Raw genomic sequence first — 24,477 nt, 5'->3', positions numbered from 1 at the left:
TGTTAAGCCTGTGCTCATTAAGTGGGTTTTGTCGCCCTCTGGTGGCAACGTATGAGAATTTAACAGCTGTAGAGGCCAGTAATCAAACCTTCCAGAGCAAAATTTTCATATAGTCTTTTGCTTTATGTCTGTTCTTTTGCAACATTGATGCCCAGATTCCCACAGCAACCACATTTTCTTCCCTGATCTATCCATCTATTTATCCCTTCTTTTTAAGAAGTTTGTGATTTTGTTGTGGATGATCTGAACATTTGATAAGCATGTAATTCTCTCAACTTCAAACAGGTAATTAAAGTTTGAGCACACTTTCTCAGCTTGTGAGATCACTAATCACTGATTATCAGTGTATTTAATAAGAAGTTCAATTCATGCCTTTAGGAATTTTGATTGAAATCCCAAAATATTGATTTGAATGTCATTTATTTTATGACAAAAAAAAGAAAAATCTGAATTAATTGTTTTGAATTTGCATCACATCATCTAAAATTTACAGAGACCCTCATGGTGATTATTTTTTAATAAGGTGCAACTATGAGACCACAAATTATTAGGAACTTAACTTGTGGCCTCAATATCTTAATTTGTGGCCATGTCTCATTAAAAAATAATCACCATTTCATCTTATAAACTCAGCAGAAAGTGAACATTAAGGTTTGTAAGAGAGCAGCATAAAACCTGAAACTGACTTTCACAGTTGGTGACGTAAAACTGAACGTCTCTCTTTCTAAATAACAGCCATGTGTCCTGCAGGCAGCTTGTCTGATAAATGAACTGGTGGAACCAGTTGGCTTCTTTTTAAAGTCAGAAAAAAATCATTTAAAATGTAGCATAGAATGTATTTTGTACAGGCTTCTGGTGGCCAGTTAACCCCAGCATTAGTATCTCTGCTGCACTGACAGTGGAACATCGCTTACAAAACATCTAGACAGTGGTGGTCCTGTAGTGGTCCCTTTTCACCAAAGGATGAGATGGGGAGTTTGATAAACTGCAGCAAGAGATGTACTATAGATATTTTAAAAAATATTTTTTTTTTTTTTTAAAGCAGCTTATCAACTTAAAAAAAAAAAAGAAACCAGGTTGACTTAAAATGTTGAGTCCACTGAACTTCAAATAATAAGTTATCAAATGTACAACACAGATGATAAATTCATCCTCCTGGGTCACAGGGGTGCTTCAGCTTATCCCATCGCTCATTGGCCGGAAGGCAGGAAACAACTTGGACAGGGACGAAGACATATACAGTAGCAGACACACTCACTACGAGGGCCAGTTTAGTATCTCCAGCTGCCTGGCTACATGTCTTTGGAATGTGGGAAGACACCCACACAGACACAAGGAGAACGTGTAAACTCCACACAGAAAGGACCCTGGTTACCCGGCTGGGGAATCAAACCCAGGCCCTTATGAGGTGACAGTGCTTCTCACTGTGCCAATCGAATGATTTTCCTGTTAAATTAATATTACAAGCTCAACAAACTCAAAATGTCTAGTTAACTCAGTTAATCACTCTTTTAAATTTAAAAGCCACATTGTTTCTTTGCAGTTGCAAGTGCGGTAGGTGTTCCTTGTTTCATACAATGAGTATAGACACAAGGCAGGACACAGGGGAGGGGAGTGGGATGAGTTTTGGTATTTGACTGCTTTGGTCTGCAAGACACCCAAATGTTATTTTGAAAGTGAATCCGAAAATGTGATTTAATAAAAACTCAAACCTTTTAGAGAATACCAGACATAACCCTGCTAAAAAAAATCATAGAAACCATTAAAAGGTTCTGTTAGGTCCTCGATGGTGTTCAATGTTTTCCTGATGGGCCAATATCACAGTATAAAGGACTCTAATGGCTTAACAAGTGATTCCAGATGCATTTGTTGGTTTCCTAATGGGATCTAAAGGTGGCCTACACAAACCAGCAGTCTCTAACGGTAACCATAAAGTCATATAACCCATTAAACGTCTCTCTTGGTTCCTGGTGGTAGTGTGTCCATTCCATGGTTTCTTAATGGGATCTAAAGGTGTCCTACAGATATCAGTCGTTCCTAATGGTAACCATTAAGCCTATTCCCATTAGAAAGCATTGATGGTTCTAGTGGGTTTTTTTCAGCAGGGTGGTCTTCTTCAGCAGGGTTGCTAATCTAACTACATAACCATAACACATTACCGCCATCTAGTGGCCATTTGTGGACCTGGTTTGACGCCGTATTATTCACCCTGGTGCGCGTTCTCGTCAGTGCGCGTTCACAGTCCGGCTGAGGAGAGAAACAGGAACTGAGCTGACTGAAGTGCTGGAGGAGGCGTTGAGGAGAAGGAGGAGGTGAGGAGGAGCTGCTCCTGTTTACATGCTTTACCGTCCACACAGTGTGAAGCAGCGGCTGAACATTAAGGTTCAAACAGACTGACAGAGCGGAGCTCCAGCTGACCTGCTGGGTGATGTCAGCTCTACAGCGACTGTGTTGGGGTCGGTGTGTTTTACTGGCTGTGTTTGGCAGATTTAGGACATTAGAGGTGCTTTATGTGGGGTTTAGAAGCTGAGTTTATCTGATCAAAACACCCTTAACTGCTCAATGTACTGTATCCTGTAGTTTTATCCAGTGAACATCTAAATTAAGAGTGAATAAGGTTGGTGAAAATGTCCTTTTCTCCTTAACTCGTCACAGTTCTTAGAGTGTCAACAGAACCAGCGTCACCACTAAAATATCTCTAATATCCCTTTATCTATGAAAATTAGAGGTACTACAGGAATACAGTTCAGGTTCTTCCCCCTTTTCTGCTCTGATTTTTAGGTCGAAAATGGTGAAAATCTCTTCTTTCCACAAATAACTTGGCTTGAAGTGCTTGAGAAAATTCACAGGGGCTTATTTCCTAACACTTTTAGGGCTGCATGATACTGACATAAACGTCATGTTCGATAAAGCTATCCGATATCACAATGGCGATATGAGACGTGATGACTACTGTTTAAATAATGTAACACAAGTGCTGTTTTTTTAGATGTGTAAACAGAAATCGAACCTCTTGATAAAAAACCCTCTTTAGACAAATGCAAAATACAAAATGTTTAATATGTTTAGTATTCTGCAAAATAAAAAGCACATTTTTTATGTACTGAAGGGCTGAGAAACAGTCGGCATCACCTCAAAAGCTTAACAAAGCTTACAAAACCAAATAAATATATATTTATTTTTTATGTGAATAAAGCACAAGTACATCTTCTTATTTCACTTTATTTTATTTTTTAGTAAATGTCACCAGACATGCTGGGATGTATTCAGTTTAAAAATAATGTTGTTCTTGCTTTTGGTTGAGTACAGTTAAGTACAGTGTCTCTAGTTGGTTCAGGACTCTTATCTGGAGGGCCATTGCTGGTTAGCAACAGAACAGTAGAGCCTGAGCTAGACTGTGTGCTGCATGTTTTCCCCCTTTGCTGCAGCTGTTTTGTGTTGAATTTCCATTAAAGCTGAGTTAAAATAAGTTAAGATAAGCTTTTAATAGTCCCACAACAGGGGAAATGTACAGTTTGGTGAGATATTCTGAGATTGTATGTCCTCCAAGTGTGTGTTTTGTATAGAGGGCAGTTGCCATGTTGAAATTATGTAGAAAAATAAAAAATGATGAAGGTGTTTTTCTTTTGACAGTCACGATATGAAGGTGTGGATATGATCTAAGGCAGGGGGGGGCTCAATCCTGGTCCTGGAGATCCACCACCATGGAGAGTTCACATCCAGCACACCATGCCCCTGCAGGCCTTCATTACCTGCATCAGGTCTGTTAGATTTAGTTTGAAGCAAAACTCTGCAGTGTGGTAGATCTCCAAGACCATTTTTGAGTACAGCTGATCTAAGGGGCCTATAGAATGTGTAATTATATGTGCAAATGTGGTGGTAATGTCTGAGTAGGGGTTTCTGATCAGTGGAGGATCATCCTAGAGACTTGTAGTGCATGATATCCAGTCTTTTGGGTGAAAAATATTGATGACAGCTCTGCTGTCTCATACATTTACTCAATATCGTCCAAAATTGAGAGTTTTTGCTGGACCTTCTTTGGCAGCAAAACAACTCTGACCCTTAGAAGCTCTTATCCTAAAGAGAACCCTGACTGTTAAGACAAGTAAGCCCCAATTTGACAAACATGTCCAGTACTATTAAAATATGTTCTATAAACCATCTATTAATAAGAATCGGCACAGGCAACTGGACCTGCTGGAGGCCTGTCAAAGTGGTGGAAAAAACTGAGCTGAAGTCCACAAACAGAACTATAGCCTATGTCCCTGCACTGTTGAGAGGCTGTAGCATGAAGTGCAGGCCAAGCTGACCGCATCAATGACAGGCCTGTGTGTTGTTTACACAAACTGCAGGGGATCCAGCAAAGGCTTTGTAATAGACTTCAGATGGAGGACAAGGCATTGAAAGAGTTTTATGACTACAGGTCAGAGCGAGCGGCCTCATTAAATTCTATAACCTTTGACTTTTATAACACAAGCTAAAGTCATAGCAAAGTCACCAAAATACCCCACACAAACCAACAAACTTTGTAGCAGTTAAGTGCCTTTCGTCATGGCCTACAGTTTTAGTAGCTAGTGTATATAATAGTGTTCCATAGTAGCTTTACTTTCACATAGTGTCATTTCAGTGTGCCACAGTGTTATTTTGTCTACTAAACAGCTTGACATTTCAGATGATACTCAGGGTTATAATGTACATGGGACAAAATGCATTGAGTTTGAGAAACGTATTACAGAGCACACCAACTGACGCACAACAAGATCTATCAAATATGAGCCGCTTTCATATTTGGTCTTAGATTGGATATACATCTAATTCTTACTCTATCATATATAAATACATGTATACGTATATGCCGTATCCCGTTTGTGGTGAAGTCCCAGTTACCCAAAATCATAATGTGAAGCTTGATATACCACTTCAGAACAGTCTTTGTGATGAGATGGTTGTGGGAAACCCAGTTGAGTTTAGAGTTTATGTGCTTCTTCACTGTACATACCACATATTTCAGTGTTATCATGGCAGCAGCATCTAACCTGGTTAGCACCAGTAAACGCTTCCACAGCAGTTTGACCTTTCTATGCTTTGTCTCACTTTTCTAAACAGCTGACCAGAGCAAATTGTGTATGTGATTGTTCTTGTGCTGCTAATAAGATCCTTTGATTACGTTAATGGTTGAAACATTATCCTGTTGCCTAAAATCCCCAACAGTTTTGGGATACATTTGTGGTCCATGTCATATTGAGTTTCATTTGTTTTTTCTGTTTTCTCTTGACCAGAACTGAACAACCAACTATTCTCTTCTCTCAAGTCTTCTCTTGCTCCTTGTGTTCACTTTCATGCACACACCAAATATCCCTCTGGAAACAAACCAGAAGATGCTGCAAATTGGAATGAGTCAGGCTGCACAATTCTGAAGATATTAAATAAGGGAACATGGCATCCATGAAATATGAGAAAATAGCATCCCTGCATACGTCGTCTGGTACTGTTTGCACGAACACATCTCACAAACGAATGCAGAAAAAAGCTGGCAAAAAGAGAGCCCACCAATGCTCGGAGTGTGGGAAGAGTTTCACTCAGTGGGGTGATCTCCAAAGACACCATCGTAGTCACTCAGGAGAGAAGCCGTATCACTGCTCAGAATGTGGGAAGAGCTTTACCAGACAGAGCAGTCTCCAAACACACAAGCGCATTCACACTGGAGAAAAACCGTTTCAGTGCTCAGAGTGTGGCAGGAGTTTTAATCGACACAGTAATCTCCAACAGCACCAGCGCATTCACACTGGAGAGAAGCCGTATCACTGCTCGGAGTGTGGAAAGGATTTCAAACATCAGAGTACTCTTCAGCAACATCAGCGAATTCATACTGGAGAGAAACCGTTTCACTGTTCTGAGTGTGGAAAGAGTTTCACTCAGCAAAATGCCCTCCAGCTACACCAGCGCATTCACACTGGAGAAAAGCCATATTACTGCTCAGAGTGTGGGACAAGTTTTAGAGGCAAAAGTAATCTCCTAAAACACAGGCACATCCACACAGGAGAGAAGCCATATCAGTGCTCAGAGTGTGGCAAGTGTTTTAAACAACAGAGTACGCTGAAGGCACACCAGCGCATTCACACCGGAGAGAAACCGTATGAGTGTTCATACTGTGGACGGACTTTCAGAGACAGAAGCAGCCTCAAAGCACACCAGCCCATTCACACAGGCGTGAAACCGTATCATTGCTCAGTGTGTGGGAGGAGTTTTACTCAACTGAGTCATCTACAACGACACCAGTACATTCACACAGGAGCGGAGCTGTATCATTGCTCAAGCTCTGTCCCAAAGGGCGCCATAAGCCCTGCGGTTCACCTCCAAGACTGAAATCAGAAATTTGTAAACGCACAAAAATATCGCTGCTCGGACTCCGTCACCCTTTTGAAAGTGAAAATGGGAGATAGGATACCCTACAGCCTTGCAGTCTTCACAGGCATACGCAAATAAAAACAGCAGGTCTGCAAGTGCACCTGGGACAGGGCCTAAGCTTCCATTATTTGTTAGCTATATTAGCCTCTTAACTTCAAAACTAAAGAAGGCAAACATGTAGCTATTCCTTGAAGTAGCTTTTAATGCTTGTTAACATTCTAAAAATATTGATTGTAATTTTTATGCGTCATGTATTTTAATTTAACACTTACTTGTGATTTAAGCATATAAGGGAGACATGTCCAGTCTTATGCTTAAAGGCCCGGTGTAGCTGCAGGTCTTCATTTCAACAAAGCAGAAGCACCCATAATCAGAGGTTTGAGGACTGTCCAGTTGACTAAACAAGTGGAATCAGGTGAGCTCCTGATAGTTTGGAACGAAAACCTGCAGCCACTCCGGGCCTTTGCTTGACATAATTGGACACCACTGATGATCATGTAGTCTGATGTCCTTATTCTAGATAGGGATGCATCGATACAGATACAGTAATGAGTTTGGACATAAGAGATTAAATGATTGGTGAAACCTAACACTGCATTCCTGCATAAAAACCTCATCTCAACGTTGAAACACGGTGGTGGCAGTTTCACAGAATGGGGCTGTTTTGCTGCTATTGGACCAGGACAGCTTGTCATCATTTGATGGAGTTAAGAATTCTGGATGGTATCAAGAAATACTAGAGAAAAATATTAGGGCATCCATCCATGAACTGAATCTGAACGGAAGATTCTGCAGAAAGACAACGACCTTAAAAACACCAGTCAGTCAACAGAGATGGTTAAAGTAGAAGAAATAAAAATTTTGCAATTTTGGACACCCTTAGTCAAAGTCCAGGCCATAATCCAATAGAAATGTTGAAGCAGAACCTAAAACATTCATGCAAGAATGCCCACCAACATAAACCTAAGGCAGTTCCATATATTGGAACAGGCCAAGATTCCTCCAAGTCAATGTGCAGTGCTGATCAAGAGTCATAGGAACCATTTGGTTGAAGTCATTGCTGCTCAAGGTGGTTACTGAAATCAGAGGTTCACATACTTCTATAAAAACATTTAATATTAGATTACTTAGTTTAATAAATGAATAAAACTATACTTTTGTGTTATTTGTTTAATTGGTATCTCTTTATCTACTGTTATGAGTTAAAAGAAGATCTGATCAAAAATGATGAAGGGTTCAGAGCCATCCAAACAGCACTGTACATTTTGATATTCATGATCAATCATCACTTCTATGGTTGATATTGACACTAAAATCTGCACATTTGTACAGGAGTTGTATATTACTTGTTTTCATTAATTTGTTTTACACCAGTTCCATTTTCTTTTATGTTTTCACATACATTCCAGTATGAGTTCAGGGTAATACATATTAGTTGGTATAGTGTAGTGGGTAACACCACTGCCCTCTACGCTGTAGACTGGAATCAAATTCTACACTATACCAATAAGAGTCCTTGGGCAAGACTCCTAACTCTACCTTTGTCTACTTGTGTAAAAAAATATCAAATTATAAGAGCGTCTGCCAATTGCTGAACCTGTAAATGCATTTCCACAGTTGAAATCAAGTTAAGTCTCCATACCAAATCTGCTCTCAGAATTTCTGCATAATCCAATCGTTAAGATGTAAATGAAGTCATTCAGAGTGCATTGATGTTAAATGCATCGTTCTGAAGAAACCGACACAGTGGGAATTTCCCAGAATGATGGTGATGGAAACTAGCAACCGAAGCATTTGGCGCTTCCAAAACTTACGTCAAAGGAAAATGTTACATGAAATGGGTACGACTACAATGTGTGATGTGACATGATGAGATATTGTTTTGCTACAAGGATTTGGCCAAAAACTTGAATTTGTGAATCCATTCATGGTGGAGAAGTACACAGAGAGCATTGTAAAGCAAAACACTGTCCAAAGGGGGTGGGGGTGGGGTGTCAGAAAAATGTTTTACGGTGAAGACCCCCCCTCCCTCAAAAAAAAAGGAGGTGGTTCTCAGTGCAGCTGCGTTCAGACTCGGGCTGCTGTGGAAGGAGCAGAAACAGGAGCTGAAACTCTGCTGGAGAAGCTGAAGCTCTGCTGGAGAAGCTGAAGCTCTGCTGGAGAAGCTGAAGCTCTGCTGGAGAAGATGAAGCTCTGCCTGGAGGAGCTCTTTATCTTCACCCGCTGTACATTTACCCTGATCTTCATCGCTCAGGTGCTCGCTGTGCGACGTTAAGCTGGAAAACAGCAGCAGCGACCGCGGTTCATAGCGCTGTGTGTGTTTACAGAGTCCAGTCGGGACTGAGGAGCTGGAACAGGCGGCAGCCGCAGTTTCTCTGAGGTAAAGTTTCATTTTAACGAACTGAAATTTCATTTAGTGACAGAATGTTAATATCAGGATGATCTAAACTGTGAGTGGGAGCGGATTTTGATCAAAACAAAGTGTGAACTGGTCAGTTTTGTCCAGTTGAAGTGCTGCGGGTGGCGTTAACTGAAAGGCTAATAACGGCCGAGCGGCGAGAGACGTTGAGCTAACTATGCTAACCTGCTGGGCGATGTATAACCGAGTGTTTCTTCTTTGTGTCTCTTGATGTTTTTCTTTTCTTATTTATTGTTTTAGAGTCGTGTATCAAATTAACAACGTCTCTGAAACGTGTTGACTATTATGTAATTATGTTAATCTAGATTTACATTTATGGCATTTGGCAGAGGCTCTTATCCAGAACGACTTACAATCTTATCGTTTTACACAGGGAGCTGAAGGTGGTGTTAGGAGTCTTGCCCAAGGACTCTTATTGGTATAGTGTAGGGTGTTTACCCAGGCGGGGCACTGAACTCCAGTCTATAGTGTAGTAGGTGAAGGTGGTGTTAGGAGTCTTGCCCAAGGACTCTTATTGGTATAGGGTGTTTACCCAGGCGGGGCACTGAACTCCAGTCAGTGTACAGTGTAGAAGGCAGAGGTGTTACCCACTACACTAACCAACCACTACCGATTGAACTCGAAATGGCCATGGCGGTGAATTGATAAGTCAGCTTATCTGATCAGTTTACTGGTCAGTGCATATTTAGGCAGTTCAGCCTCCAGACCAGCCTGTCAGCTCCCTGACTCTGCCTGTTTGGATCTGATGGCAGATTTATAATAATACTCAGATCTGTGGGAGGTTAAAGTCCATTTCAATGCCGTAATCTTTGTTTAACATTCTTACAAGTTTGCTAATGTTTAATTTTATGTTTTGTCTTGTAATGTCTAAACTGTTTTTCTGATCTTTCACTGGCTGTGGGACATTCACTTACAGGATTTTATTTTATTTAGTAGAATCTTTTCTTTTCTCTTTGCCACAAGCTGCTGTAAGGTAACTGGGGATCTTGCCCTTCCAGCTATGTTATTTAATGGTATTTTAGAAGAATCAGAGATGTAATCATTACAGAAGTTAGTTTAAAATGCACCACTGTGTAGATGTTCTTTTGTGCCCAGAGCTTATCTGTGTCATGGTCAAGGTCGTATGGCTTGAGGCAAGCTATCAGAGTCAGGCTCTACACAGACACACACCCTCACACACATACACATACCTATGTACAAAACCTACGCACGCATAGATTATAGGGGCGACTATCACTTTAATTGACAACATTTTGTCGCTTATTGACAATGAGGGCTTGTCTAGTTGGGGTTATAAAATTAGAGAGAGACAGATCTTACAGTGCCAAACTGTGCCAAATGCTTTGCGTATGTAGCTGAAGAATAAAGTTATTGGAAGAGTCAAATAACTTATTTCACTCTGGAATTGTCTACATGTGATGTGGATTCAGGCCTAATCAGTTTTTTACAGAAAAATCTTGGTGTAAAGAACTTTAGTGTTATTTTTGTGTTTTCTTTTTTTTTTTTAGATGCTTGTTTTTTTTGCCCCCCAACACCTTTTAATAAGTTATTTCTTATCCCTCTTTTCTCTTTTCCAGAGACAAACGCCATCCTATTGCAAGTAAGCCAGTCACGATTTGTTCCATAACACCTTTAGTAGGTCAGTGCTGAGTAATGTTTTTGAGCTTGAGTCATGTCAGTCAAGAGTTGGTGGACAAAAAATGTAGACTGCAAGGAAGTTTGGCCGCTTGTACATTTAATGATTGTGCTTAATGGACAAATAAATATGCATCTTTTTATTGCAGTTACAGCTAATGTCCTAATCATGACAGCCCTAATGGTCTTTTCTTGCCATTATCGTAGGATTCCAGGATAACTCCGACTGCTGAGATCAGAAGAGTTAAAAGAAGAGAATATGGTGTCTCTACAAACGTCCTCTGGTCACGTCTGCAATGCCACGTCTCTCAGGAGAAAGCGAAAAATAAAGAACATAACTCAGCAGTGCTCAGAGTGTGGGAAGAGTTTTGCATATCTGGATGGTCTCCGACAACATCAGCTTATGCACACAGGAGAGAAGCCATATCACTGCTCAGACTGTAGGAAGAGTTATGCTGTACAGAGTAATCTCCAAATACACCAGCGGATTCACCCTGGAGAGAAGCCGTATCAGTGCTCAGAATGCGGAAAGAGTTTTTCTCGTGAGAGTCACCTCCAACGACACTGTCTTCTTCACACAGGAGTGAGGCCATATCCCTGCACACAGTGTGGCAAGAGTTTTACTCGGCAGAGTCATCTCCAAGTACACCAGCGTATGCACACTGGAGAGAAGCCGTATCAGTGCTCAGAGTGTGGAAAGAGTTTTACTCAACAGGGTAATCTCCAAGCACACCAGCGCATTCACACAGGACAGAAGCCGTGTTACTGTTTTGAGTGTGGGAAGTGTTGTTCTAGCCAAAGTGCTCTCCGAAGACACGAGCGCATTCACACTGGAGAGAAGCCGTATCAGTGCTCAGAATGTGGAAAGAGTTTTACTCGGCAGAGTAATCTCCAAGCCCACCAGCGCATCCACACAGGAGAGAAGCCGTATCAGTGCTCAGAGTGTGGAAAGAGTTTTACCCAGCAGAGTGCTCTCCACGGACACCAGCGAATCCACACAGGACAGAAGCCGTATCAGTGCTCAGAGTGTGGAAAGAGTTTTACTGAACAGGGTCATCTCAGAGTACACCAGCGCATTCACACAGGACAGAAGCCGTATTACTGTTTTGAGTGTGGGAAGTGTTATTCTAGCCAAAGTGCTCTCCGAAGACACCAGCGCATTCACATTGGAGAGAAGCCGTATCAGTGCTCAGAGTGTGGAAAGAGTTTTACTCGGCAGAGTAATCTCCAACAGCACATGCGTATCCATACAGGAAAGAAGCCGCATCAGTGCTCAGAGTGTGGAAAGAGTTTTAGATTCAAAAGTTCTGTTACAGCACACCAGCACATTCACACCAGAGACCATAACACTGTTCATACCGTGGAAAGAATTATGGAGACAGACGTTTTGTCGTAGAACACCAGCGCAGTCACAAAGGAGAAATGCCTCATTAGTGCTCAGACTGTAGTAGTAGTACTCAGCTTTAGAGATGGATGTTTTCTCAAAGCACACCAGAGCATTCGCACAGGAGAGAAACTATTATTGTTTAGGCTGTGGGAGGAGTTGCACTGATTCACAGTCCACCTAAATATTAGCAGCTTACTTCAAAAGGACAAAAGGTGTCAACTGAAAGTTCTGATCACACATATTGATCCAGATATTACAGTGGTAACTGGTTTAGACAGATGATGACTATGTGGCTTTAAACGACTTTTATGCTTTATAGTACAAGCAGGTGAGAGTTGGAGGAATAGTAGTTAATATCAGAGGTGTATATTCTGCTCTTTCTTCTGTAGTTATAGAAATGTTTGATCTTTTATTTCAGTATTGATGGAAAAGATTGAATAAAACATTCCCTGATTAAAAGTCTATAAACTAAATATGGGCTCAGTAGGTAATATAGGGGAACAGGCTATGTATGCATTGGAATTTCTGACGGGTGATCTTCTGAACTTACAGAATGGAGCTGTACTAGATGACACAAGTTATAGCTGAGGTGAACTTCTGAACTTCTCTGGAGAGTTTAAGAAGGCCCTGTAAGGAGGGAACAGCCTGGTAAGAATTAGACCTGAGTGGGTTTTTAAAAAAGACATCATACACATTTATTTGGTTTTAAGGCTTACCAAATAAGGTGTAAGGTTTGGATATGATTGGGGACTAAAATGGTATAGAATATTGAAAAGGGATGCAGTGATTATCTCATCACCCCAGTGGGAATAAAAAAGAGATGTTTTGCATTGGGGTTGACTGGGAACCATCTTACCATTTGATGCTCTTCTCTGTCCTTCCACAAGAACTCAACGGCTGAAGTATTTTAATTTCTTTTTTTTTTATCTGTGTTGATGTTCTTTGATTCTTTTTCTTTTTGAAGATAGATTACAGACAGTTAAATGATAGATAAATGTTCAGACCCTGGGCAGAAGAGAGAGCTCTTGATCATGACAATATACTGCGTCAGAAATGCTGATTCCTGGGTGATAAACAATCTGGATAGGAAAAAAACATTTCCGCTACCACACTTGCATTAAATGCTTTTATCTTTTTACAGCAACAGACAGAAAGAAGCATTGTGCTGTCCTTTTTATTGGTCTTACCAAAGCTTTTGATAATGTTGACCATTCACTTGTAAATAACCTACATTCAAGTGGTTTTGATAAAAATGCAAAAAACAAGGCTCAGAGCTACTTCTCTGATGGGCAGAATGTTTGTGTCACAGGGTAACTCAATGAGATTTAATGCCTGTAATTAAAGGTGTCCTGCAAGGTTCAATTCTTGGTCCATTCTATTTATTTATATATAAATCAACTAATCGAAATCTCAGCACTCCTTCACTGCCTTACAGTTCATGCTGTTTCCCAGAGCCCCGAGGATTAAGTTTAGCACTGAATATCAACACTTTGACAGCATGCAATATTGAAACAGCCACAGAACATAAGAACATTGGTATACGGCTGTAGGATACATTTATGTTTAAATATCACATAAATAAGCTACACAGTGAATGTAGGCAATAGCTGGGATACATATGCCAACACAAGATGTTTCCCAGTGCATACTACACAAAGCGTCATGGAGACCACCTTATTATCCATCCTAGACTACAGTGATGTTATCTTAAGACGTGTCTACCAGTAGCCTTAAAGCTCTAGATTCAGTCCGTCACATTGCTCTAAGACTCATTACTGGCTTGTGGAATGGGGCAGGCAAAGTAAGACCACAGTAATGGAAGACAGGTCACAAGGGGCAAAGGAGTTCTCTCTGGTGAATTATGCTAAGAAACATAAATATTGCAAAGGGGGAGGGTCTAACTCATCTCCCCCGTGAAAGCTAACCAACCTTGTGGCCACATATGTTATTAACAACTCCATTTCCAAATAAAGTTGGGATACTGTGCAGAATGTCAATAAAAATAGAATGCAAAGATATGCTAATCATGTAATCCCTATTTTTAAGGGAAATGCTAGAAAGACAACAATATATTTCAATATATTGAAACTGAGAAATTCTATTGGTTTTATGTTAGAGTTCACTCTTGATAAAGCTCATAAGACACATAAGTCACTGGTGGCTTTGGATAGTAAATAAAATGTCTATATTTGAATTCAGAACTATTAGCCAACTGTGTTTGCATACAGAGGAACCCATTCATGCAGTGAAACACCCACATACATGCACACTAGCGAACAAACACACTAGGGGGTAGTGGGCAGCCCTATCCACAGCACCCGGTGAGCAGTTGGGGGTTAGGTGCTTTGCTCAAGAGCACTTCTGTCACCTGTTGTCGGCCATGGGGATGGAACCGGCAACCTTCTGGTCACGAGGCTGGTTCTCTAACCTCCGGTGTCCTGGTGATTTTGTGTTGTAGTCATGACGACACCTGGTTTCTATCGCAACCACTGTAAAGGCATCGGGATCATTTCACACCAAACCACTGTCGCAGTTCAGAGTTGTCTCTTCTGCCCAGGATCTAGACGTGTAAGGTTTAGCTCTGATCTTCTTCGAAAAGAACGAAAGGAATATCAACAAAAAATAAAAGAGGAATAAAAAGACTTCAGCCACTGAGTTCTTAAAAAGAAGGAAAGTGGCAAGATGGTTCCTGGACAACCACAGTGCAAAGATGATAATGAAATATCCTTATTGTACTCTTTTACACAATTCCATGTCATTTTAGTCCCTATTGTATCCAAACTCTGCACTTTTCTTAGAAACCCTTAAATCTAACGTACATGATGTCATTTTTTGAAAAAATAAAACATTCTACTCTGGTTGCACCAGGCTGTTACATCCTCTCAAGGCCATTAATTTGGCTATTGCATGATGAGCTCACTCCTAAAGTGGTTTCAACAGGTTTTGACCACCCTGCTCTATCTTTGAAGGTCAACTTGCCCCTCTCTTCTCTGGGTCAGCAGGTACAGACAGGCCTCTCTGTAAATCCAGTGTCTACAATCTCGCTATGTAGACAGACTAAGGCCTACCCTTTGTGAGAGGATTAATGTTCTCTGTTAGTCAACACTACCTATTTGGTTATTGATTACAGTATCTAATCTATTTGATTACTTATTTAAGAGAATATGTATTCAAAATCTCTGTCACCACTCGGAATCTCTCTGTTTACATCCCAACCACTGAAGAAACCATCAGAACAATCAGACATTGGTCATGTCTTAAAACATTAGGATCCTTCACATTGAGATATCATCTGATGAAAAAGGCCAGGCCAAAACACATTACAAATCCACCAGGAAGGAACAGTTTTCACTTCACCCTTTGCTGAAAAAGAACGGATAGACTAATTAGTGTGTCTGGGTTCCTGGTGATTTTGTAATGTGTTTAAGACTTTCTTGATGGGTTGATATCACAGTGTAAAGGGTCCTAATGGTTTAAGAGGTGGAACTGATTCCAGATGCATTTGATGCCTTTCTAATGGCATCTGAAGGTGTTAAGAAAGGTGGTGGTCTTGAATGGTCACCATTAAGCCAATTTCAGCTAGATAAATAGCAAAACCATCATGTTTTAATCCTAGTGGTACTAATGGCCTTTTTCTGTTGATGTTCTAAGTTCCTTCTGCAGTGTTTTCTCTCTTCCATTCGCCTCAGTGGCTGGTTCTGTGACGCGAATGACTTCTCAAGTGGCCAATTAGTGCACTGCTAGCACAAACTTTTGCCCAGTCAGCCAGCAGGAGGCGGGGTTTGTAGGAGGACGTGGTGGTGGGGGGGAGAAATAGGCTGGGCTGTCAAGCCCACCTCACAGACCAGGAGATGATTCTCAGTCCAGCTGCGTTCAGACTCGGGCTGCTGTGGAAGGAGCAGAAACAGGAGCTAAAGCTCTGCTGGAGGAGCTCTTTATCTTCACCCGCTGTGCATTTACCCTGATCTTCATCGCTCAGGTGCTCGCTGTGTGACGTTAAGCTGGAAAACAGCAGCAGCAACCGCGGTTCATAGCGCAGGCACAATAGGTGATGACAGTGCGGTTTTAAGTCATTTTATTCTTCAAACACGGAGATTCACTCAAAGGAGGTCAAGAGTATTCTGTAATAACTCTCGCTAGGATGAAGCAGTCTGAACCAAACAATGTGTAAGTTCTCTTCAGTATATGAAGCTTCAAACAAACTGGGGTGCACCTGTGTCAGAGCGATAAGGTAGGCACTGGACCGCTGTCGCATCATTTAACCCCTGTTTGCAACTTCTGGGTGCATTCAGCTCATCATGTGTCGGGCAGAAAACAGGTCACTTCCAGCATCTCATGTAATGCAATCAATTACACATACGTCAATATTGCTTTGTCCTGACGGGAGTTACAGCAGAATATTTGGGGGCTCTTTGAAGTGAATCTCCCTATAGTATAGACAGAAGCAAGGTATATGTTCTGCTTTCCTTTGCAGTTGATGAATTGGATTGTCTTTTATCTGTAAACTGCTTCAGAAATGCTGATCCTGGGTGATTTTATTCTGTAATTGTTAACTTTTTCATCCGATCACATGCAGGAAATATGCAGTAATCTCATCCTCTCACAACTTGTTATTCGACAAGACCAAACCTGAAGTACCCTACCAGTCTATCCCGACATCCACCAGAACAGAAAAAAACGGTTGCCTTGAGGGAATTTATTAAAAAAATATATCCTTGAGTCATCATTAATAAAAGGTTTGCAGCAATCGTTAATTTAGAAAATATTCAAATAGAGTATAGCATCATTTTAACTGAGCCAGATAGGCAGCCTTAGGTAGGAAAGTTAGGCCTGATGCTTTCAGGCGAGGGGTGTTCGTGCCAGGCACTGCTTAGAAAGCCTAGAGAGATAAGCAGACATCAGCATGTAAGAAATACAGCCTGTTCACTAAAAGCAAGCAAGCTAGCTTTTAGTGAGGAGATAGATAAGCAGCGAGCAAGGAATCTTAAATAATTAAAAAAGCCCATTTTGGAGAAGTTGTAAAAATGGTCCTTGTCATCCTAGGGAACCCTAGGATGGTCAGAGAGGAGGAGTGAAGAAAATACCCCAGGGAGGGGCAATGACCATATTCGGAAAACATTATAAAAACTGATGTATTGTGTTCGTTCTTTTGCATTTTTGGCGATACAGGAGACGACTTATCACCTGAAACTTAATAAATGAAGAGGGCCTTCTCCTTCCTCAGCAGAACCATCGACTGAAGTTTGGTTTTTCATTTTTCTTCAACCTTCTGCAAGAATGCTTTTTAATCTTTTTGACTGTATTATCTTTTTTGCATTTTGCAAGAATCCTTTGATTTTAATTACCCTTTTTTGCACTAGAGAACAAAATAAAATAGCACTAAAACTTAATTTAGGATCAAGTGATAAGCAACATGCGTTTTATCAACATCGACTGGGACTCGGGGTAGGAGTCCCGACAGCAGGACGAGGTGACTTTAATGACCACTTCCTTATTGGATGCGCTAGAAACAGCTGCATTAGAAAAATGGGCTCACAGATGTTGGTTAGAAGAAAGCTTCATATTATTGAACAAGGTTTTCTTCAGGATTAAGCATTAAGTGAAATTCACTGTACTTTAGAAAATTCCACACACAGATTTAGCACTGGATCATTTTATAAAAACTTGACGGTAGTAAATAAATATGCCCCATACAAAAATTGAGAATATGCAATCAGTGCAGTCCACGGCTCACTACTGAAATCTTCTCATTGCTTAAAAACCATTCTACTGTTGGGTTTTTGATTAAATGTTTCCTTGAATCACTGTTTTAATAAAAAAAACTTCCTTAAATTACTCCCTTAAAATAAGTTATACAGATGAAGTTCATTAATGAAAGGGTATGAATCCTCTCACCAAGGACAGGCCTTGTATTGTTTATATAATGAGGCAGATGAAACCTTTTATCCAGGAACAGGCCCTGATTTATGTAAGGGAGTTGTGGACACTGGAATGCACCTGGAGCTCTGGAGGCCTGTAAAACACCTCATACACAGTGGAAGGCAAAAGCAAGCTGACCCTCAAAGAGTGAGGCACACTGATAAGAACCTGCAAAACCCGTACTGGAGCCAGATTAATGAGAAAGGGTAAAACAATGGCCTTTAGACGATGGGATGACCTGTTACAGCCAGACTGGGAAAGTTTAGAAAAAATTGATGTCAAGGATGGTTGGAAATAAGGGTTTCCAAGGAAAGTATCAAATTAAGAGACATTGGGAACCAAAAGTGATTCAAGGTCACATGAAAAGGGAGGGGTGATAAGTTCACCACGAAACAGGATATAAAGAAGGATGCTTTGTGATGTTCTTTGCATTTGGTCATCCAGGAAACATCTTGCCACCGGAAGCTCAGTAAAGAAGGCCTTTTCCTTCCTTCCACAAAGAATTCCGCAACTGAAGTCTATTTATTTCTTTTAGCTTTTACAGCATACCTTTTAATTTGATGATTTTTGCATGAGTGATCAGAAATATATTTAGAACAAAACATACCTCAGGAAAATTTGTTGTAAATCCACATATGTTTAGACCGAGGGCGAGGGGAGAACAGCTCTTGGTCCTGACACCACCCTGATTGTAGCAGGCTGTTACATCCTCTCAAGGCCATTAATTTGGCTATCACATTATGTACTCACTCCAAAACTGGTTGCAACAGGTTTTTGTCAGCCTGCTTTACCTATGAGTTTTAGTTTACTCTTTGATTATCGATTGCAATATCTGATCTTTACACCTTTTTTTGGTAAGCATGTATGATGTCTTTTTAAAAAATATATGTATGACCCACTCATACCAGGCTGTTCCATCTCCTTACTGGGTCATTTTACACAACTTCTCCACATAAATTCATGAGTACACCTCAGCTATAATTCATACTGTCATCTGGCACAGTTCCCTTTTGTGACTTCAAGAGTTCATCCCCTTTATAGAGGAGAATTCAAATGCATGCAGTTTTTAGCCTGTTCCCCATTGTTACTTTTTTTTGGACAGCTCCAAATGCTCAAGTTAGCCAATAATTTTTTATTGGTTAATAACCAGGGAATGTTTTATTAAATGTTTCGCATCAGTGTCCTGCAAGGTTCAATCCTTGGTCCATTCTTATTTATTTGTATATTAATCATCTTGCTGCCTCCACCTCTGACTGCTAAGTGTACTCGTAGGCAGACGACAGTGTTCTGCATTGTTGAGCTGTCTCTGTTCATGCAGCAGTAGAAAACCTCAGCATTCCTTCACTGCCTTACAGATTACTCTGTTCAAGCATAAACTGGTTTAAATGCAAAAAAATATATAAAATATAAAAAAGTTCATGCTGTTTTGCAGAGCCCCCAATTTTAATTTTAACACTGAACATCCAACACTTTGACGGCATCCAGTATTGCGAGAGCTGATGGAATAAAATTCTAATTTATTGTAACATATTAACCAAACATGATAGGATAGGCTCCAGCACACCCCACCACCAACCTCCACCCCCCACAGCATGGTTGACTGCTCGTATGGAGTACTGCCCAGCGCAGGAATAAAAGTGGGATTAAAAAGACCCTTATAGCTCCCAGGTGGTGGCGCTGTTGGCAAGCTTCTTCAACTCAAAAGGAGTGGAGAAGAAGAACCTGGGCTGTTGTTGAAGGGGCAGGACCAGGACCAGGAGCCGCACTGTTGAAGGTAGGAGCTGTTCATATTTGCGTTGTGTGTGTTTTCAACGCTCCTTTGAGAAATCAGCGGTGTAGATGTTCAGGGTTTAAGGTTTACGAGAGAGGCAGCCTTCCTGTAGACTTCTGTGAGGAATGTTAGAGGCTGCTGCTTCTGTCCTTGCTGAAGAATACCATTAGAACAATGAGGACTAAAACCTGATGTTTTTGCTTTCTTACTAAACACATCTGAACATCTGAAATCAGCCCCGGAGCACCTATTAAACCATTAGAATCACTCATTTACACTGTGATGTCATCCCATCAGGACACTCAATACCATTAGTGGCTGTTGGACACCACCAGTAACCAACAGAGAGATATAACGGGTTCTTTCCCAGCAGGGGTGCTTTTGGTTGTTTTCTTAGCCAGGTGTGGCAAATTCAAGACATTTTTAATGCAAAATTTAGGATTTACAAGGTGGGCCTGCTCAAAAACCCTGCTGATTACTTAATACCTTGCTTAAATTAACCTAATGCGTAGATTTAAATGAATAACCTGCTAGAAAAAATAGCATGGACCAGCAAAACCAGCATATCGCTGTTGTCGGATGAAAACCTTGTATCTCCAAAATGGTAACTTTACAGGAGAAGGAAAAAACATACCTTACTTCTAATGTAAGGCAATGGAATCAGATGTCTTTCCAAGTCATTTTGGACTGTTTCTTTTGGTCCATTCTTCATGAAATAAACACATGATGTAAAGGACAACAGATATTTTCAAACTGTCATAAACTGAAAAATGACAAAATTGGACAAAAATTCAATATGCAGCTGTTTTTAGTTTTTACTTCTACTGCTTGCTAGGGTAGATTTTGCTGTGTAAATTTCTCATTTAATTATTTTCAAGTTCTGTTTTGCTTTTAACAAACTTTACGAAGTTGGTCCTGAAGGATTACTGTCCTGTTATACAGAAAATTTATTTGCTTTATTAGCATTGCTTTAGCATTTTGTGCACATGAGAAACGCTGTACACAGCGATAGGATCCTTTATGATGATGTGAGTCATGCTGCACACTTTGTGATGGATGTGATTCAAGAAAACCGCTGTATAGTCTGGAATAATGGGTCTCAACCAGGTCCTCAGGGCCCTCCAGATAGTCCACTTTTTTCTTACATCTGCGTGTTGCAAGTTGGGTTGGAGCGAAAATGTGGACTATCTGGGGGACCCTGAGAACTGGGCTGGGAGTCACTGGTCTAGAACCTCATCCAGCTTGCGGCAATTTAAGATTCATGAAAGATTTACACAGTATCTCAGTTTGGAGCCCACGAATCTTAAAGATTTGAAGCTGCTGTCAGGTTCTTTTCAAAATACTACAAAACCTTTCTATGACTTTGTCACACAGGGTAAGACCTGCTTCTTTTTCACTTTGTATGCACTATATGCACTATATGTATGCAAGACAATTCAGTTCTCTGTAAAATTAAGCATTTTCATCTCTGTGATGTACTTGGTTGGTCTTGGTCTAGACATTTTTTTACTGGTTTGGACATCAGAAGCTAAACCGAAGGCTTAATGTGTCAGATTAGCAGGTTAGAGGAACACTTTCTGAAAGTTTTAGATACCTCACTGACTGCAGGTACAAGTGTTCATCTGAACAATACTTTTCAGGATGCTTACTGCCAGGGCTGTTTATTGAACTCCTACAAAAGTAAAATACATGTTATATCTGTTGAAAGCTTTATAAAAATGTTTTTCATGAGCTTCAGATCCTTGTTTAATCTACAGCAGCCGAAAAATGAACTGCTTTTAGCTTAGTGTTAACACTACTAAAATCCTTAGTAGCGGCAGGAATTGTTTATTACAGTTTTGACTATTTCACATGAATAGAATTCATGACTATCCTGCCGTCCGCCTGATGGCCGCTGGGATAGGCTATAGATTCCCTCATATATAACACTCTAAGTTCAGTTTGTGAAGGCCTGCAGCTTGTACAGTGCAGTGACTGTATTTAAAAGGGTCTACGAAAACATTGCTGCACGTATTTAATATTGGAGAGTGCTGACCTTGTACCTTTTTAAACTTAATTATTAAATTAAATATCAACATATGTTTGCCATCAACTGATTTGTTCTTGTTTTTCGTCTTTATCGACCTGTTTTGTAGCTGAAACTAGCTGGATGTTATCTACTAAATCCCAAACAGTTTCACGTTCAAGTTCTGAATATCTGTATCTTCTTTTCTCCATTCCAGAACTGAATGAGCATTTGCGGCAGGTCTTTCCTTGTTCTTCGTCATCTCTTTCCTGCACACCTCCACAATCACGCCAAGAGATGCCACCAGGGAGAAGAAGTCAAACTGCTTAAATCAGAAAATATTAATAAGAGAACATAGCATCTCAGCATCCTCTGGTAGTGTCTGTACATCTCAAAGAATGCAGAACAAAATGGCCAAGGAGAGACCTCACCAGTGCTCAGAGTGTGGGAAGAGCTTTATCAGACAGAGCCGTCTCCAACAACACCAGCTCATCCACGCTGGAGAGAAGCGTCATCGCTGCTCAGAATGTGGAGCCAGTTTTAGTCATCAGGGTACCCTTAAAAGACATCAGCTCATCCATACAGGAGAGAAACCGTATTACTGTTCAGAGTGTGGGAAGAGTTTTAGACAGCAAAGTACCCTCAAAGACCACCAGCGCATTCACACCGGAGAGAAGCCGTATCAGTGTGCAGAGTGTGGAAAGAGTTTTAATCAGCAGAGGAACCTCCAAACGCACCAGCGCATCCACACAGGAGAGAAACCGTTTCACTGCTTGGAGTGTGGAATAAGTTTTAGGGACAAAGCTAATCTCATAAAACACCAGCGCATTCATACAGGAGAGAAGCTGTATCACTGCTCAGAGTGCGGGAGGAGCTTCACTCGACACAATCATCTGCAAACACACAAGCGCATTCACACCGGAGAGAAGCCGTATCAGTGCTCCGAGTGCGGAAAGAGTTTTAGTGACCGAGGTGCCCTGAAAACACACCAGCGCATTCACACCGGAGAGAAACCGTATCAGTGCCTGTATTGTGGAAAACGTTTTAGCGACAGAGGTGCTCACAAAACGCATCAGCGCATTCATACAGGAATTAAACCGTATTACTGCTCGGAGTGTGGAAAGAGTTTCAGTCGAAAAAGTACTCTCCAGCAACACCAGTACATTCACGAAGGAATAAAGCCGTTTCGTTGCTCAGAGTGTGGGCGGGACTTCAGGCAGTCAAATTCCTTCAGAACACACATGAAAGTGCACTTAAAAGGAGGTGTTGACTCGTGACAGTTTGTGAAAAAAATAGAATCATTAACTGGTTTTATTTGGCTGTGACTCATGTAATCTGTGTTTCTGCTGTTTATTATTTATTTGTGAGATAAACACGTACAGGATTTTCCACTTTCACCAAATGTAGTTGATAAGCAGAGATGTTTGCTGTCTGAAACGGAAGACCACATAACCAAATTACAGGGAGATTCACTCAAAAGAGGCCCAGAATATTCGGTTGTGAATACCGTTAGGAGGAAGCAATCTGAATCAAAAGAAAACACTACACATCTTGACGTATGTGTAATCGATTGGATTGCGATGATGGAAGTGATCTCTGTTTTCTGCTAGGCACATGAAGGGGTACGGGGGTCTGCAAATGGAGGTTAAACATTGTGATGGCTGTCCGGCGCCTACCTCATCGCTCCGACACGGGCATCCAGGCTTGTTTGAAGCTCCATATACTGAGATGCACATTGCACGCTGTTTCATTCAGATTGATTTGTCTTACAGAGAGTTATTAAAGAATATTTGGGGCTCTTTGAATGACTTGAATGAGTCTCCCTGTAGAAAAGCTGTTGAAACAAATGTTTTGACGTCACTAAAGCTGAGTGAGTTAGCAGCCAGTAATGGGTACCAAGATTTTGTGATGCACACTGGGGGTCCCTAAAGGATTGGGCCCCATGCATCCATAAAATCAATGGGATGATCCAGCTCTACAGCGTCACATAAAACTCAAACCCTAATCCTAACAGAATCAAACCAAAAACAATACAACACCCACTCATTATCTGCAGTTATCCGTTTAAAATATTCTGGTGTAGACAAACAGGTCAACTCCCAAAGGCCCTCGCTCACCAATGTCTTCTGAAGTTTTGTTCTTGAAAAAGGTCCTAAGAAAAAGTCTGTCAGGTTCATGACATGTTCTTAAAATGCAGAACCGTTCTCACCCTTGTGCTCTTGATAGTGTAGATTCTATTTTTACCTAAGAACAAATCCCAAGTAAGAAAACACTGGTGTCAGACTCTTAGGAAAAATTGTGGGTTTTAAGAAGAAATTTCTTGTTGTGAACAGATGGTGAACGAAGCCCCAAGTTTTTTTTTTTTTCCCTGTGTTTCCAGCTCTGAAAGTATTTTACAATTGTACTTCAGTAAATAGCATACCATCTACCAACAACATATCCCAATACTAGGGGCACGTTCTAACAATGGAACTGGAATTATTTTACAGGAACGTGCTTGTTTTCTGAGGAAGCAACCGATTTCTACACTATTGCTTTTTTTAATAGACAAATTTGGGTGTCTTGCGTAAAACTTGGGAAAGTTTAGTACAAACAAGCTCAGAGTTATTAAGGGCAGTCAGTTTCACAACTGAAATCAGCCTAAAAATACTAAATATCTTCAATTTTCTTTGATTTCCTACATCATTTAAGCAGCATTTTACATTGTGTGAAAATTTCAAGATGAGTGGACCAAGTGTTCTGAAATTCATTGGAATAAAATATCTACATTGATTTGCATAAAAAATAAAGTTTTTCTCCTCTATGGAAGTCTGAAGAGGTCATGAGCTAGATATAATTTTCTGAATTGTTATCTGAGAGTAAAGTATCTTTTGATCTCAAGATAAAGTTATTAATTTAAGATCAAAAAATACTTGTTACCTCAAGATAACAAT

The 24,477-nt window shown here is 40.6% G+C and overlaps 1 protein-coding gene across 1 annotated transcript; it reads left to right on the top strand.

The window, feature by feature from the left end:
• The first annotated feature begins 2,234 nt into the window (after window positions 1-2,234).
• On the top strand, window positions 2,235-23,399 carry LOC108411704 (zinc finger protein 850-like). Its single transcript, XM_037543121.1, has 5 exons — window positions 2,235-2,312; window positions 3,634-3,761; window positions 5,280-6,231; window positions 10,809-11,722; window positions 21,969-23,399. The coding sequence occupies exons 3-5, from the start codon at window positions 5,437-5,439 to the stop codon at window positions 22,819-22,821; spliced, it is 2,562 nt and encodes an 853-aa protein (XP_037399018.1). The 5' UTR covers window positions 2,235-2,312; window positions 3,634-3,761; window positions 5,280-5,436; the 3' UTR covers window positions 22,822-23,399.
• Window positions 23,400-24,477: the final 1,078 nt, after the last annotated feature.

Source organism: Pygocentrus nattereri, chromosome 12 (genome assembly GCF_015220715.1).
Source record: "Pygocentrus nattereri isolate fPygNat1 chromosome 12, fPygNat1.pri, whole genome shotgun sequence".
Classification (NCBI taxonomy): domain Eukaryota; kingdom Metazoa; phylum Chordata; class Actinopteri; order Characiformes; family Serrasalmidae; genus Pygocentrus; species Pygocentrus nattereri.
This window is presented reverse-complemented; position numbering and strand designations above follow the sequence as displayed.

Coding starts and splice junctions, on each gene's coding strand:
- LOC108411704 (XM_037543121.1), top strand. CDS start 5,437: ATGGCATCCATGAAATATGAGAAAATAGCATCCCTGCATACGTCGTCT. Junction 6,232..10,808: donor TGAAACCGTATCATTGCTCA/GTGTGTGGGAGG, acceptor ATAACTCAGCAG/TGCTCAGAGTGTGGGAAGAG. Junction 11,723..21,968: donor CGTATCCATACAGGAAAGAA/GCCGCATCAGTG, acceptor GGCCAAGGAGAG/ACCTCACCAGTGCTCAGAGT.